General features: G+C 47.5%; 1 protein-coding gene across 3 annotated transcripts in view; it reads right to left on the reverse strand.

Moving 5' to 3' along the window:
• Window positions 1–17,514, reverse strand: part of ESF1 (ESF1 nucleolar pre-rRNA processing protein) — a 387,155-nt gene that overhangs the window by 267,376 nt on the left and 102,265 nt on the right. For all 3 annotated transcript variants that reach the window (XM_085612700.1, XM_085612701.1, XM_085612699.1), the window contains exons 6-7: window positions 12,333–12,485; window positions 11,054–11,168 (exon numbers count right to left, since the gene is read on the reverse strand). In XM_085612700.1, the coding sequence (XP_085468826.1) occupies window positions 11,054–11,168; window positions 12,333–12,485 (268 nt within the window). The remainder of the gene's footprint in view (window positions 1–11,053; window positions 11,169–12,332; window positions 12,486–17,514) is intronic.

Below are 17,514 nucleotides of genomic sequence, written 5' to 3' on the forward strand. Positions count from 1 at the left end.
CGGTGTGCTTTCTCCTTGAGTATCTCTATGGTGCTTGTCGGACGAGGCCCCATTCATGAATGCTAATAAATGACCTATGGTTTGTACTTTGCTCCAGTGTCGATTCCTCCTTACTTGTTAAGAACCCGTGGACGAAGAGGTGACCCTGCACAAGTGGGTTATCAATAATCCGCTTTCACAGTGGCGGGTGGCGGGTGTATTGCTACACAGCATGGCACACTCTAAAGCATGCAAAAGAGAATGGATGATCTTGAAAGAGAGATACATGAACTGGAGAACAACTACTCCACTTCCCCTAGTCCAACTTCGCTTGCAAATATAAACTGAAACATTTCTGAATATAACTAGGTTGCTAACAGGGAAATTAAACACCTAGGCAGAACAATGATGACCAATACATATAAGGAAGGGGAATGCCTGGGAAAAATCGTAGCATACATGACTCAGCAACCATGAGCTACTGGCCATATTATTGCTGTCACACATTGGGAATGAGAGAGACAACGTGAGGCAGAAAAGATCAAAAAAGCATTTGCTGAATTCTACTCATTTAAAACCAATGCCGCTTGATTGCAGTTCTCAGAGTATATTGAAGAGATTGCACTTGTTTGGCTGAGTGATGGGCATAAGGAATTCCTGGGACAAGTAATCACTGTTGAAGAGATTATGGAGGCAAAAAACAGACTGGTAGTGGTAGGGCGCCTGGCCCCAAAGACGGGCCCGGTGAGTTCCCAAGGAGTATGCAATGCTGTAGGCTCCGCAACTACTTGTAGTACGTGAAGAGGCGAAAGACAGCCACCTCTTTCCCCCAAATCTTAGCATGGCACTAATAATCACAATACTACAACCTGGGAAAGACTGCAAACACTGTCAATTTTACAGGCTGTTGTCATATATCCCGATGTTGGACACACCAGATATCTAGCAGATCATTATCAGGCATAAGTGTGCGTAATTGTAGTGCAGCCTGAGGTTGTGAGCCTCTGCTCTGACTGGGTCTGTGCCATGAGGAGTCGATGACCCTACTGAAGTCTCCTCCCCAAACAACAGCCCTGGGACAAGCAAGACTATTTTTTCCCGAATTGCAGTAAACAGGTCAGAGCAGTCAAAATTGTGTCCAAATAAACAGATGAGGACAGTTTCAGGCCCCAACAGGAATCCATACAATAGGACATATCTGCCCTCGCTTCCAAGCATAGCTTGTTGCATGCACCAGAGAATGTCTCTTCAAATACCAACTGCTACACCACGGGGTAGGTCGAGTACGTGGCAACATGCATTTCAACAATCCAGTCTGCTCTCACATGACATATGGAAGCATCATATCTATTCGGTGTCTATTAAGGTAAATACCCACTGGGACCTTCGGTAGATTATTAAGACTAAACTGTTCCATGTTAAAAGGCAGAGGGTAGAAGCATGTCTGAGTGTCTGATGGGTGACATGCCGGGCAACTGGGAAGGGGGGGTAAGGTGTGGGGAGGTTGGTTTATCCTATCCCAGTCTTCTGTCGCACTAGCAAGTCAAGTAAACCGTGTGGTGTGTAACGTAATATTTGGGACTAAGAAGCAAACTGGGTTCCAATGATAACTAACCCCATCTAACAGCCACTCCAACCATCCCAACTTGTTAGAGAAAAACATGGGCAAGCAAACAAGTATCATCATGTTAACTATGCACATGGCACCAACACAGGAGGATCAAAGAGTACCTTGCTTGAATATATGAACAGGGCAAACAGCAGACCAGCTGATGAGTGGATTCATACCACTGGAGGGGCAGAGGGCCGGATGGTCAACCCTCTATGAAAGGGAGAGGGGTGGCCAATGAACTGTGTCAATGACATTGACCAAGATACTCAATCAACCAAATATGTGTGCAGTATCCATGCTGGCCAGCCAGGGCAGGGAGTATCCTAAAGGTTACAGGCTCAGCAGAGAGGTAGTCCCACAGCTACAAGTCAGAGAGTCTGTACATCCAGTCTCTCATGAGGGCAAAAAGCAGCAGGCGACAGACGGTGATAAAAGCAGCGGGCACCAGACTGTGATTGCCAAAGCAGGGACCAGCAACCACTGAGTCGATGTAAGCTAGTTATCACCACTGAGATGACTCCCTGGTCTCTCCAGTCTCCAGTATCTTCTCTTCATGATTTCTGAACATAGTGACAGCAGAACTTGGTGGGCAGCTTTCATCAAGGTGCATTTTATCAAGAGAAACTCTTTGCGTAAGGCTTGAATTGGCAGGTTGAAGTCAGGATAGATGGATATGCGGTTGCCCTGGTATGAGACCTCACCCATCTCACTTGCCAACCGGAGGACAGTTTCTCAGTCTTTGAAGGGCAGGAGGTGTCCATAATTGGACAGGCTGGGGCCCCAGGCTAAGGTGCAGGCCCAGCACTCAATGCACCCTCTCCACCGATATCTGCTTGAAAGCTGCTATGGTTAACAAGGATTCCAGCACAGCTTCTCTGTATGGCTCCATGGCTGTCAACTCGGGGAGGCCTAGGATTTTGATGTTATTTCAGTGTGAGCGCACCTTGATAGCTTCATTTTTGGCATTTATGATCTTAAGTGCTTTCTCCATTCGCAAAAGTTCTTCGTTCCAGGTGGCTGTGTCTTCCTTTACATCAGGCACTCTGGGCCCAATTTAGATCTTGGCTGATGAGTTACTCCGTCACAACAGTGACGGATATCCCGTCCGCCGAAATATAAATCCCATAGGATATAATGGGATTTATATTTCGGCTGGCGGGATATCCATGACTGTTGCGACGGAGTAACCCGTCCGCGGAGATGTAAATCAGGCCCTCTGTGTTCTAGCTGATCGAGACGGCCAACATGCTTGTCCAAGAGTTCTTTCATATGGTCTAGTCTGTTGGTTAGTGTGTCAGTCTTGGAGTCTATGGTAGTTAGGCTTTGTTTCATGTCAACAAGGAGGCTTCGTAAGTCCTGGTCAGATGTTAGGTCCGATCGCTGGAGCATGGGGTAATGTCCTGCTGAGCTTCTTCAGTTGTAGATCTGGCAGGGAGCTGGTTATCAAATCCAATCTGACTTGCTTGTGATCTTGTAGTCCCATCCTTCCAACTTGCAATGCCGGAGCGGGAAGCAGCTCTCCTTTAGCTCCCAGTCCAAGGGCCCCACATCGAAGGGGAATCATACCCAGGTTCTGATGCACCCCAAAAGCATCTGGAGCACAAACATACCCAGGTGCATCAGTCTATTCTGGGTGAGGGTACCCAGCCGTAACTCCGCACTGTTCTCTTGCCAAGGCCTATTAGTCGCTTGGCTCCCCCATGCAACTGCCATTCACCAATGAATCCCCCCCGCCGTTGCCTAGACTTAAGCTTCTTCAGATGTTGTCTTCTTCAGCTGATAAGAGTCCTGCAGTGGTTCGCACAGGTTTCCTTCTGTGGGGGCCGGTGAGCAGGCCTTCAGCTCTCAGCACCACAGCTCTGGTCCAAAAACTAAACACTCCATGCCTCTGATGGGGGTCGGCCGGGTTTTGTTTATAGAGTTTCTTCATGCTGTTTTATACAGGCTAGGCGTTCCAGAGGCAGGCAAGCAGCTGATGGCGAAAACTGCTTTACCCTCCACAGCTGACAATTCCTGGTATGGCCGGTCTCCCACACGGCCGCATCACGACACCTCAGGCTAGACCCAGTCCCAGGCAACAAACATCCAATCTCTCGGAGAGACGACCGATCCTCCCTATTCTAAGCCCGCACCTAGCAGTAGTGCATCGTGGCCATGCAGGCTGACCAAGCAGGACCAAAGAGAATCCTAGACTCAAGGCTGCACATCTCCGCTCACCTGTCCTCAGATCCTCGGCTTCATCATCACTTAATGGGGGTAGACATTACTCAATGGGAGCAGACACCACTTCCACACAAGAATTCCTCACCACCGCAGGGCCTGCACAGTAAGCCCGCTGCTGAGAAGCTCCATGGATCAGGTAGTTGGTATCCACAGACCCCTTTGTGTAAGTTTAAAGCCGGCTTCCCCAGGCTCAAAAAGGTATCCGGAAATGATGCATTGGACAATACAGCAGTCCAGCAACAGTTCTTGTGCATCGATGGGCACCTGAAGTGTAGGGTTTGAATATGCTACTTACCAGTATGCATCTGTTCTTGGCATGTAGGGCTGCTGACATTCATATCTGTGCATAGATCGCCGCCTAGTGTTGGGTCCGGATGTTTGCACGTTGTTGTCCTGGAAGAGTCTTCGAAGTATCCTTGGATAGGTGACTCCTCCCATGGACTACAGTGCGCATGGGCATCCTCTCCATCCTCAGATTGTTTTTCGCCATTGTGGCAGTGATGGAGTAGATACAGAAAGTGATGACCATGCTTGCAATAATTCTGAGAGCTGCAGCTGCGACAGGCGCCGGGGAGGAGGGAGGGCGATATGAATGTCAGCAGCCCTACATGCCAAGAACAGATGCATACTGGTAAGTAGCATATTCAGTTCGAGGCATGTGGGCTGCTGAATTCATATCTGTGCATAGAATACATAGCAGTGCCCTCTATTGGCGGCGGCTACCCGTGCCAGCTGCAGCGGTCTGAAAAAGTGTTTTGAGAACAGCCTGTCCTACAGCTGCCTGCTGTTTTGACTGCACATCTACGCAATAGTGTTTTGTAAATGTGTGTGTAGTGGACCATGTGGCTGCTCTGCATATATCATGCAGGGGAATATTTCCTAGGAAGGCCATGGAAGCCCCCAACTTGCGTGTTGAGTGGGCTCGTGGTGGAATAGTTAATGTGCGTTTTGCCTTTTGATAACAGATTTGAATACACTTAACTATCCATCTGGCTATCCCTGCTTTGGAGATGGCGTTACCTTTGTGGTGTGGGGCAAAGGCAACGAATAGTTGTTTTGTCTTCCTGAAGGGTTTAGTCCTGTCGATGTAGTACATGAGGGCCCTCCGTACATCTAGTGTATGTAATGCCCGCTCTGCAACAGTTTGTGGGTTTTGGAAGAAAACGGGCAGTTCAATAGTCTGGTTCATGTGGAACTGCGATATTACTTTGGGCATGAATTTGGGGTTGGTACGTAGTACGACCCTGTTGGCGTGAACCTGAATAAATGGCTCTTGAACGGTTAGTGCCTGGAGTTCACTAACTCTTCTTAGGGAAGTGATCGCTACCAGGAAGGCTACTTTCCAGGTAAGGAATTGAATCTCGCATGAGTGTAGAGGTTCAAAGGGTGGACCCATCAGGCGTGTGAGGACCAAGTTGAGGTTCCACATTGGAGCCGGTGGGTGACTAGGTGGAATGACTCGTTTGAGTCCTTCCAAGAATGCTTTGATGGCAGGCACTCTGAATAGAGAGAGGTGCTGCCTGGTTTGCAGATAGGCTGATATTGCGGTCAAATGGACACGTATAGAGGTGTACGCCAGATTGCATCGGTATAGGTGTAAGAGGTAACATATGATGTCGTGGATGGATGCGTCCAGCGGGTTAATGTCATTATTACCGCAATAAATGACGAACCTTTTCCATTTGGCTGCATAGCAAGCTCTTGTAGTGGGTCTCCTGGCCTCCTTGATGATGTCCATGCAGTCAGGTGGCAGATTGAGATAGCCAAACTCTAGGACTTCAGGAGCCAGATCGCCAGGTTCAGCTGTTGCGGATCTGGGTGCTGAACCTCTCCATGGTTCTGCGTCAAATGCGCGGGTTTGATCCGCAGCCTTTGATGCGGTACCACGGAAAGTTCGAGGAAGGTGGTGTACCACGGCTGGCGTGCCCACGTGGGAGCAACTAGGACGAGTGTCAGGGAGTGTTGTCGGAGTTTGCGAGCCACCAGCGGTATCAACGGTGCTGGGGGAAAAGCGTACGCAAATCTGCCGGACCAGTTCATCCATATCGCATTGCCCTGCGACTGCGGATGTGGGAATCTGGCGGCGAAGCTTTGGCATTTTGCGTTTTCGCTTGTCGCGAATAGGTCTATCTCTGGGTGACCCCACTGCCGGAAGTACGGTTGGAGTACTGATGGGTGTAACTCCCACTCGTGCATCTGGTGGCTGTGTCTGCTGAGCAGATCCGCCATCTGGTTGTCCTTGCCGGGGAGGTGTTCTGCCATGAGGAACATGTTCCTCTGAATGGCCCACTTCCACATGCTCTGAGCCAGATGAGACAACTGTGGAGAGTGTGTCCCTCCCTGTTTCTGTATGTAGTACATTGCGGTCATGTTGTCCGTCCGGATCAACACGACCTTGTTGCACAGATGTACTTTGAAAGCCTTCATGGCCAGGAAGATTGCCATCAGTTCCAGAAGGTTGATGTGCATCTTCTTCTGTTGTGTCGTCCATAGTCCCTGCACTGTGTAGTGTAGTACATGAGCTCCCCATCCCTGGAGAGACGCGTCCGCTGTCAGTACTATTTGTGGAACAGGCTCTTGGAACGGTCGCCCCTTGCAAAGGTTTTGTGGATTCCACCAATGCAGAGAGTTGTATGCCCGACCGCTCACCAACACTAGGTCTTTCAACTGTCCTTGAGCCTGATTCCACTGACGTGCTAGGCACTCCTGAAGTGGGCGCATATGTAATCTCGCGTGCGGGACTATGAAGATGCAGGAGGCCATCATGCCTATCAACTGCATAAACACTCGCGCTGGAAGCGAGTGATTGTGTTTGAACTTGGAGATCAGCAGTTGTATGCTGTTGATCCTCACTAAACTTGGCTGAGCTGAGGCCGCCAGAGTGTCTATAGTCGCGCCCAGGTACTGTTGTACGTGTGCGGGCTGGAGATGGGACTTTGGGTAATTTAGTGAGAATCCCAGACTGTGAAGAAGGTGAATGGTGCGGGACATATGGCTTGCACATTGCTGGGCCGACTTCGCTTGAACGAGCCAGTCGTCTAGGTAGGGGTAGACGTGTATATGCTGCCTCCGTAAGTGTGCTGCCACCGTAGCTAGGCACTTCGTGAAAACCCTGGGCGCTGTTGTCACGCCGAAGGGAAGGACTTTGAACTGATAGTGCTGCCCCTGAACAGTAAACCTGAGGTATTTTTTGTGTGAGGGGTGGATGGGTATGTGGAAGTACGCATCCTTGAGGTCCAGTGATGTTAGGAAGTCTCCCTGCTTGAGAAGCGGAAGGACTTGCTGTAGAGTGAGCATGTGAAAGTGCTCTGAAAGAATGTACTGGTTCAGGGGTCTCAGGTCTAATATAGGCCTGAGCGACCCGTCCTTTTTTGGAATTAAGAAGTAGAGGGAGTAAACCCCCGTGCCCTGCTCGTGGATGGGTACGAGCTCGATAGCGCCTTTTAGAAGCATACTTTCTACCTCTTGCTGTAAGAGCGTTAAGTGCTCTGAGGACATAGGACGGTTTCTTGGTGGTATTGTGGGTGGAGTGGAAGTTAACTCCAGACAGTAACCGTGTTTTATAATATCTTTGACCCACCTGTCCGTGGTGATGGAGTTCCACGTGGACAGGAACCGTTGTAGCCTTCCCCCGACAGGTGTTATGTGGTCGGGAGGAAGGGAGAGGGCGTCACTGCTTGTTCTTGGGGGAGGGCCTGGTGTTGCCGTAGCCACGTCCTCTGCCCTTGGTACTGGAGCCACGATAGCCACCTCGGGTGTTCTTATCGTAGGTGGTCTGCGTATTACCCTTGTTATATGTTTGTTGTGACCCCTGTCCTCTACCTGCCCCCTTGTTTCCGGGGCGACGAAAGGAGCCGCTCCGAAAGGACTGAGTTTGTAGGGCGCCCATGGACTTTGCAGTGTCCGTGTCCTTTTTTATCTTCTCGAGGGTGGTGTCAACCTCAGGTCCGAACAAAAAGTCGGGGTTGACGGGCTGATTAAGTATATTGTTTTGTACCTCAGGCTTGAATCCTGAGATACGTAGCCAGGCGTGACGTCGTAGGATGACGCTAGTGTTGATGGCCCTGGCAGCCGTGTCTGCAGCGTCTAGTGCACATTTAATGGCAGCATTTGTGAGTAGCTGTCCCTCTCTGATAAGGATTTCTGCACCTTCTTTGTAGGGGTCAGGGAGGTGCTGAAGAAGTTGCTCCAGTGTGTCATAGTGCGCTCTATCGTAGCGAGCGAGGAGCGCTTGAGTGTTAGCTATGCGCCATATGTTTGCAGCTTGTGCGGCAACTCGCTTGCCGGAGGTCTCTAGCACCTTGGACTCTTTGTCCGGGGGAGGAGCGTCACCCGTTGTCTGCGAGTGTGCCCTCTTGCGGGCATTCGCCACAACGATGGAGTCGAGTGGTAATTGGCCTCTGATGTAAGTAGGATCCCCAGGTGCTGATCTGTATTTTTTATCGATCCTGGGGTTTATCACTCGTGCCCTGGTGGGTTCCTTGAAAATGTCAGTGGCTGGCTTGAGGACCCCCTTCAACATTGGCAGAGTCTTTACATGTCTTTCTGAGGATGCAAAGGTGTCCATTAGAAAGTCATCTTCGATGATATCAGAGTGAAGCTGTACATCATGGTTGTTTGCCGCACGTTCAATCAGAGCGTTGAACGCCGCAGTATCCTCTGTGGGTGATGTTTTTGGCCCATATAGTTGTGTGTCCTGTGCATCAAGAGGTGCACTGGGGTCTGCAGGGTCGCCCCAAGTTTGGTCAGGGTCCTGCTGGTCATCAGGGTCCGTGTCCACATGGTAGGGGACTTGTTCATCCAAGTAGTCCCCCAACGCATCCGTGTCGGAGCGTGTGGGGGAGGCCCGGTGTGGATCCTGGTAGGGTGAATAGAAGGGTTCATACAGGAGAGGTTCTGAGTCCACAGGCAGCTTCCTCTTTAGCGGGATCCTGAAAGGCTCCAATGGCGGTTCCGAAGTTATCCTTCGGCCGTGGAGAATCATCCTGCCAGTGTCGGCGTCGATGACGTGTGACGGAGACGGCTCGACAGGTGTAACCGCAGTTTTGGTGACCTGTGTCCTGAGTTGAAACGCCTTCGGGATTGTGGGTGGAGGCAAGCCGAAGGTAATGCTGGTCGGCACCGACGAAACCGCCGGAGCCGAACCGGAACCCGACGGGTCCTGGAGGGCGTCCTTGGATCTGCAGCCTGGCATCGCGCCAGGCCGTACTCGGGGCGCCTTAGAGGTCGTGGCCCCCGCCAGGGTCGTCGAGGCGGCTGCAGATATCTTCTGCGCCCGTGGCGCATCGAGTCGAGGTGCGGAGATCACCGTCGACGTCTTCGACACGTGAGGTTTTGGTGTCGTCGAGGGAGTGCTGCGAGGCGTAGCAGGCGGGACGGCCCTCGGTGTCGGTGGCGTCGACGCCGGTAACCGGGCAGGTTTGTCGGCGCCGATGACCTTCTTCCGTTTGTCGACTCCCATGTCGCCCGTCTCGAGTTCGGCACCGAAGTCTCTCTTGGTGCGGTCGGTGCCGACCCGGTGCGCTGGCGTCGAAGGTGTTGAAGGCCTCGATCCGACTAGCGCCACTTTCAGTTTCGGTTTCGTAGGAACCTGAGCAGCTTTCGGTTTCGGTTTCGTGGAAGGGAAACCAGCTGGCTTAAGCGGTAATGGCTGCCGCTGAACGTCCGAGGCCGGGCCCGAGGGCGGGGCCGAAGGACTGCGTGATAGGTCTCGGGTAAGGCCCGAAGGCGATCCCTCGACCGGAGCCATAGTCTGTGGCGCTGGTGAAATTTCGGTCTGAACAGGTAGGCCTTGTTCATCATCGGAGCTACTCTCTTCGGCTCCTAAGGCCTCCTCGTCGTCTCCTACCTCGGTGTCGTCTTCACCTCTGTGGAAGAGTGACTCGTCGGCCTCGTCCGATCCGGGTTCGTGTTCGTGTTCGGAAACGGGACTGGAGGGTAAGACTTCTACTTCTTCGACGTCGTCAGCCTCGTCGAAGATGTCAGCTGGGGCCGGTGCCGCGTGCTGCGCTTCGAGCCTCGCCGCTCGACGATTCCGCAGAGTCTTCTTTGAACGGAACCGGGCACAGGCCATACATGTCGATTCGTCGTGGTCCGGCGAAAGGCATTTGTTGCACACCGGATGGACGTCGATGTGTGGGTACTTCGCATTGCATACCGGACACCTTTTGAATGGCGTCCTGGATTCCATCGTCGAAGTAGAGTCGATGGACAGGCAAATGCGAACAAAGTCGGTGCTGAAAGTTAGTAAACTAACAAAAAGTATCGAAACCCGATCGATAAACAGTACCGACGCGAACTAAAGGCCTTGTGGCCTCGACAAAAGTTTTTCCTAACTTGAGCTAAGATAGCACATCCGAACCCAATGGCGGAAAAAAACAATCTGAGGATGGAGAGGATGCCCATGCGCACTGTAGTCCATGGGAGGAGTCACCTATCCAAGGATACTTCGAAGACTCTTCCAGGACAACAACGTGCAAACATCCGGACCCAACACTAGGCGGCGATCTATGCACAGATATGAATTCAGCAGCCCACATGCCTCGAACACTGGTGGATATTTGGATCAGTCGGTAGAGCCTCAAACACAGTGAGCCATCTTGCGGCAGAGCTCTCTAGCACTATATGAAGTATTATTTGATTAATATATCCAGATATATGCATATATTGTAATTGAATATGCTAAAGTCTGCAGAAAGTGCAATGCATATGGTTTACCACAAGCTGTATGCATATATGTCATGTATTGAAACAAAAGCATAACACACCGACAATGCTACAACATTTGGTGATGTAATGTCGTTAAAGAATTGCAAATAAAAAGTCCAATTACCTATCTAAGAAAAACAATGTTGTAGACAACACTAATAGCTGCTTCAATGTACACCCCAAATGGTTATTGTGCCGCAACACGCAGTTTATTAGGCCCCAAAACTTTGCTAATCTCATGGACAAATTATGAATTTATCTCAATAGGCCAAACATGTTCATTACTGATGACAGATATTTATCTGCAAAGCAACCAGAAACTAGATGAGACCGACTATGTACCTGTTCCAGTCCTTAGGAATAATTTTCCGGAGGTGTGTGGGGTTATATTCAAGAAATACACAATCATAAAAATCCCAAGTTGATTTCTCTGAACACGATTAGATCATTACAGATAGTAGTCTATATGGATGTTAATTACTAAATAGGAAAAAAACACAAAGTTTTCAAAAGCTGCCAGTTTAAGCATACCTTGGATGTTGCCATTGCGGCTGATGTGAAATATTTTGGTTTATATACAGTGAAATCCACATCAGTAGCAACATCCTTTGGTTCATCATTAAACGTGACATCGTTCGGAATAAACCTGCAAAGCAAGATCAGAAAAACATGAGTCGACATTTTCTGCAGTCCAGAAAATAATAGATAGGTTATATTTTAAATATTCACTTAGGACCAGGTATGTGAAGACAAGCTGTAGGATTAAAGTTTAAAGCGGACAGAATGCAGCAACACCTGATAAATGAACTGGAGACTTCAAGCATCAAGCAAACTATTTTGCATTACCTATTGAGAGTGGTTTCCAAAACTCAAAATATAAGTGTGGGGGGGGGGGGGGGGTCTCCAAAGGTTCCTTATATCTGATCTTAAACAGCCTGCTTATTTAGGATATCAAAGCCAAGATATTAGCTTATATTTTAAATATTCACTTAGGACCAGGTATGTGAAGACAAGCTGTAGGATTAAAGTTTAAAGCGGACAGAATGCAGCAACACCTGATAAATGAACTGGAGACTTCAAGCATCAAGCAAACTATTTTGCATTACCTATTGAGAGTGGCTTCCAAAACTCAAAATATAAGTGGGGGGGGGGGGGGGTCTCCAAAGGTTCCTTATATCTGATCTTAAACAGCCTGCTTATTTAGGATATCAAAGCCAAGATATTATAAATTCAAGAAGATATCCGATAGTTTGAACAGGTTTATAAGGAGCAAGAAATCTTTCGGTAGTGTGTTTCATAAACAAGAAACTGTTGAAAATCTTTTTTTCTGGGATTGACCTTTCAATTAGGTGTGACACATCAGCCACCTTGTGGCAGGAGTGAAGTCCCTGGTCTTTTCAACATGGTTAAATGCATTTATTAGTCTGCAATACTTGTACTTTGATTCCAGATTTGTTTTAGTTTGTATGGTAGGACACCACTAGCTAGATCTCTAATGCTCAAGGGCATCTTGGTTGCACTCCACAAAACGTAATAAATACATAAACTGTTGAGAGAAACAGACCAGCTCTAGTGAGAGCAGCTGTTAGCTGACGGTGACACTTGTCCATTCTTTTCTTACTCACTCCTGTGTGGCTACCATTCACACTTGCAATTGATGGAGTTGTTCTGGACAGGTGGAAATTAGCACTTTTTTTGCAGTACAGAATGTAGTTAGGGAGACAGTATTCCAAATGCTCAGAGTAGAGCAAGCACAAGTGGGCCACAAATGCAATATTCTTAAATATATATAATACACTAAATACGTTACCTTAAATCTACAAAGGAACAGCTACTTTCAAATTCCAGTCCATCACATTCCTCATAAATTTTGTTAGCAGTTTCAGGAGAATCGCTCTCTACTACTGCATAGAAGTACTTTAAGCGTTTGAACTGGTATTCTCTAAGCTTCTCCCTACAAATCCTGCAGAACAGTCAAAAAGAAAAAAAAACTGTTAGCTTTGCATACGTTGAAAAACAAAACATAATGTCTTTGTTTAGTGCAGCTGCCTACATATCATCCAGGCACTGTCTTCTCACGCTGTGTCTTTAAACTTTCTTTAAAGTTCACATCTACGCTACACATCTATGCTACAGATGAAAGGAAGTCAACTTACTACCAGAGAAACCAAATGGAGAAGCTCAAAGTAAATCATACATCTTAAAGAACAATTTCCGTACCTTAGATAACAATCTTTCTAGTGAATACTATAACTGTAGATTCCTCATCTTAGATTGTAACCCAGGTACCAGACTGTATCCAAAGATTTTTTGTAGTAGTGCTCCCACACTCCGCTAAGTGGAGTTGTGTGGCTCTGTGTTGGCTCCACACTGTCCCAGAAGTGAGTGAGCACTGCCACATATAATTGCCACCTCAGCGCGCTGACGTTAGTTTCTTCTCTTTACCCTTTCTGTGTCCTCAGATGTACAGCATGAACATTTGTAGGTCACAATGTCCAGAATACTAACTTTGGACCTTTTTAGATGTTAAATAAAGACTACTCCACAGAATGGGGAGGTCTAAGAGGAGTAAGAAATCTGACAGCATCCACCAGAATGGTGTAACAGAAGGTACAGAGTAGATATCAAAGCAGTTCCTCTGCATAGAGGCTGGGGGTTTTGGTGTAAGCTCATACTAAAGAGTCCTGCAAACCCAACAGGCACAGTGTCCTTCACGCCAGACCCGGCTGACAAGTCAGTGCTTTGTGAACGAATGCACCAACGCCCATATCGCAGACAGGCAGAAATCAGGGACAAACACTCCTCTCGCCAACAGCTGCAGTAGTAGCAGCCTTAGCACTGGTGGAATGGGCTCTCAGACCTTGCTGGGCTTGCACCTACGCCAATGCATAGTACATCTTAATACAGAGGACTATCCACCTTGACAAGGTTCTTTCCTGCATAGCCTTACCTTTCTTTGCACCAGAGAACTCCTCAAAATGCTGATCGTTCACTCGATGATCTTTGGTACAATCTAAATAAAAGGTAAGAGCCCTTCTGGGGTCCAACCGATGGAGCCTCTACTGCTCTTTCCAAGGTTGAAGGGGAGCAGAGAGTGATGGACTGCCTAATGTGGAAGCGAGTCACGACTGGGTAAGAGGGCTGCCCGAGTCCTCATCACCAATTTGTCCGGAGAAAAAGGGGTGTAAGGCACTTGCACTGAAAGGATTGTTCACTCATGCAACAAGCTGACATACTTGCAATAAGTAAGACAGTTTTCAAAGTCAGGAGATGCAGCGTAGAGCTACTCAAAGCATATACACAGGAGGAATGGTCAAGACCAGGTTAAAGTCTACTGTGGTACAACGGTGTGGGAGGAAATGTGTGTCAAATATTTTTATTTCAATAAACCTCTTCACAACAAGTTTTTTGGTGTGTTTTTTACAAGGACGGTTAGTTCGACAAACGTGGCATGATCAAAAGGGCTGACAAAAACACCTTTATTGTGCACACCACAATGCACTGCTGGGCTAAAGACAAAAATAAACGAATAGCACGTCTGACAGCTTGGTCTGTAAGGTGTCAGTGTTAAGAACACCACATCAGGTTACAATTTTGTCCAAGCGCTCGGGATAAATAGATTTTGTGGAGGGGAGTCTGGTGGTGAGAATGACATCCACCACTTTAGATGGCAGACTGAGCATAGTCAGTTAATGCTGGTCAATCTCCATGCATGCAAGTGTAGATTGTGTAGATTCGGCTAAAGGACCCTTGCCAGCTGATGAGACAAGAGGTCTTCGTGAAGTGTCAGCATGATCAGAGGAAACACGCTCATGTCCAGGGGTTCAGGTACCGCACTCTTCTGCCCAAATCTGGGCCCCTAGGATGACTTTGGCCCAGTCATTCCTGATAATTTTCAGAACTCGGGGCAGGAGTGAGAGAGGCGGGTAGGCGTACAGGAATCCCTTGTTCCATTTCAGCTTGGGACGCAGACAGCACCGGTTGTAATCTGCCAAACAATGTCTCCTCAGTTCGACAGAAGTCATCTGCTCAGTTTGTCTTCTTTGGCAATCATGGACCCTGCCAGGTGATTGGCAATGAGGAAGATGCCCTGGCACTCCAAACATTTCCAGAAACCCAAAGCCTCCTGGCACATGACATCATTCAACCCTGCTTGTTGTACCAGCCTCTCCTTGACGAACAGAAGGAAGGCCTTCAGAGATAGAGGAGTGACCTGCAGCTACTGTTAATTGATGTGGATCAAGCCCTCCACTGGAGACCTGAATCGTCTGCTTTCCACTTTACCCAGATGACCTCAAAATCCTGGTGTGTACCATGCTTAGACAAGTAGTGAGAGTTAGAACCAAAAAGATAATGGAGCCTGTGCTGGTAGATGAGACTCTGTGACACAGGTTAAATTCAGACAGCATGACAACCGTATGTGCTTTTGTAATTTCGTATCGCAACATCTATTGAGCTCAATGACCAGATGCCGATTCAGGGTCCGACATCAGTGTCAGCACTGGACGATTCTCCAGAACCGGTGTCAGGAACTGGCGTGGCTCATGTGACCAGAGTGAAAGTCTCTATCGAAGTGAGTACGGGCCCGGTAAGTGGTCCCACAGAGACAGACTATGCTGGGGAGGAAACGACCAGCCGTAACTCAGCTGAAGACCCCTACAGTTCCATGAAGCTCGAAGGCACGCCAGCGGGAGCCAGAAGCACACTGAAATTTTGCAGTAGGACTTCATTGTAAGCTTCAATTTGCTGCAGGATCCATGACACACCTGGACCAACTCACGTTGAATCCTACTTTGCTTACTTATGCTTATGTTTGCACTTTGGCGTACCGGAGGATTTTGAGCACAAAGTTGAACGGGCATGGGCGTGGTCACAGGATAGAATCTGGGCCTGTGACCTTGAGCGGAGCAGGATCTATGCAGAGGCAATTACTTTCAGCGACATACAACTTTGCCTCCTGGTCTCAGATTGCCTTTGAAGGCATAAGGACGCACTTATCACACAACTAGTATCCCGAGGTCAGACACCAAAGGGAGACCTTGACCGACATTTGCTTCCTGCAGTCACAGTACAACTTGAAACCTACCATTTTCGGTGCACAGTGTGAACCGTTTTGAAAAGTCATTGGAAAACAGACACATTTGGGAGCATTGCTCTGGATCTGCGTCGGAAGGCATGGTAAGAAAGTAGCTGTTTCCACAGAACAAGGGTGGCACTTTAATGCGGCTCGACAGGGCTTTTCTAGGGCAGTGTGGAGCCACCACTGAATGGCATAATGCCACCTAATGGCACGCTGCTACCAAAAACGTCTCTGGATACAGTCTGGCACCTGGAGTATATTGTAAGGTGAAGAATCTGCGGTTAGAAGCATCCATCACATACATCGTTCATTCCTGCTCAAAGTGAAATGTACAGTTAATATCTTACAGAAGCAAACAGGGATAAGAAATTAGAAGACAATAGCTGAAATGAATAAAACAATGCAAAATAGGTAAAAAAAGTATTTATCATGGGATATTCAAATTAGATTCATTGGAAGCTGATAAATCACACCAAATTAAACCGCGATTAATTTCTTGTTAGGATTTGTTACTATGGACCAGAACATAGGTTTCAAATAAGAGGGATAAGGGGGGCGTTTTCCGCTCACACAAGTGAGTGGGAGGTCCAGACTGGTAAAGTGCCCCAACAATGAGACTCTCAAGAAGAATGGTACCAGTAGTTCCTCAGAGGAAAGAGAAGTGTGGAGGTGAATCGATAAGAGAGCCTAAAAGGACTACATGTACGTTATGTGTAAAGTGGGTAATCCTTTTGTTGGATATTAATGCCCTCACACACCCTTTCAGGTGTCATGCTTCATCATCTGGGCTGCTCCTCGTCGGGCCGGCGGTGCAATGCCTAACGGGCTCCCTAAAAGGGGCACTTTATCGGAGTTCTTTTAATCCAACAGCCGTTTGGTGAAGTGCGGGTATGAGGGCCTGATTATTGTAGATACAAAAAGTGATTTAAAACAGGGTCGAAAGTACCAGTGTGGGAAATCAATTTATATATGACTGAGATGAGATACAACAGCCATGTTATGGAATTGTAGGCAATTCAAATTTTCATGGCTTCCTGCTTTGAAGGGTAGATGGCACGCCTTCAGTTTATCAACTCTAGTGTTGCCTAGTAACTAAAGACCCTGGTCTTTCAATGTCAACGTTCAACCAGTTACGACCAGTATATTTCAATAAATCAATATCCATTTGCAGAATCTAAAGTAATGCATTAGTGTGAAAGTAAAAGCAGAACTCCTTCCTCAGATAATTCACTTCAGAACGTACAGAGAATTTTGCTTGAATGTGTTGGAGATGTGATGATATTCATTAGTTTATATCTCAAACATTAACAATAAAAAAACTCTAGCAGCTAGGTAAAGTTCCCATTATTGGACCACTGCCTAAACGTAGCTAGTGTTTTAGGTTAAAAAGCTACATTTGCTGAGAAGGTCTCAGAAACTTTGAAGTCAAACAAGAAAAGTTAGGTAAAAATCCAAATAGTAAGTAATGTTTCCATCATTCTTCAAATACAAATCTGGATTACCCAATAACAAGTGCAAAAAAAACTTTTCTTTATCAGACTGTAAAGAACACCATCAAACATGTTCCACTGAATTCTTAGAACAAAAGCAAACCTTCAAAACGAGTTCATGCCAAAATCTCACCAACACATTAAGGCCTAAACAAATAAAGAGCAACCTGTCACTTATAAAATATAAAACAAAAGGTTAAACTTTTCTTCAATTTCTTAAGAACAACTGCTAATTCTCTAAAATCTATGTTTTACTTCTGTGACACCTTATAGCATACTTAATTAGAAATGCACACATCAAATAGCCAAAATAAAATAAGCAAAGGCTGCCCTCTTCTCCTTACAAATACTCAAATGCTTCCTAAACCAAACAGAATTATGTACAGTTATTCAATCTAATGTAAGACTTGGCTAAGATAACG

This window comes from Triturus cristatus, chromosome 6 (genome assembly GCF_964204655.1).
Source record: "Triturus cristatus chromosome 6, aTriCri1.1, whole genome shotgun sequence".
NCBI lineage: Eukaryota > Metazoa > Chordata > Amphibia > Caudata > Salamandridae > Triturus > Triturus cristatus.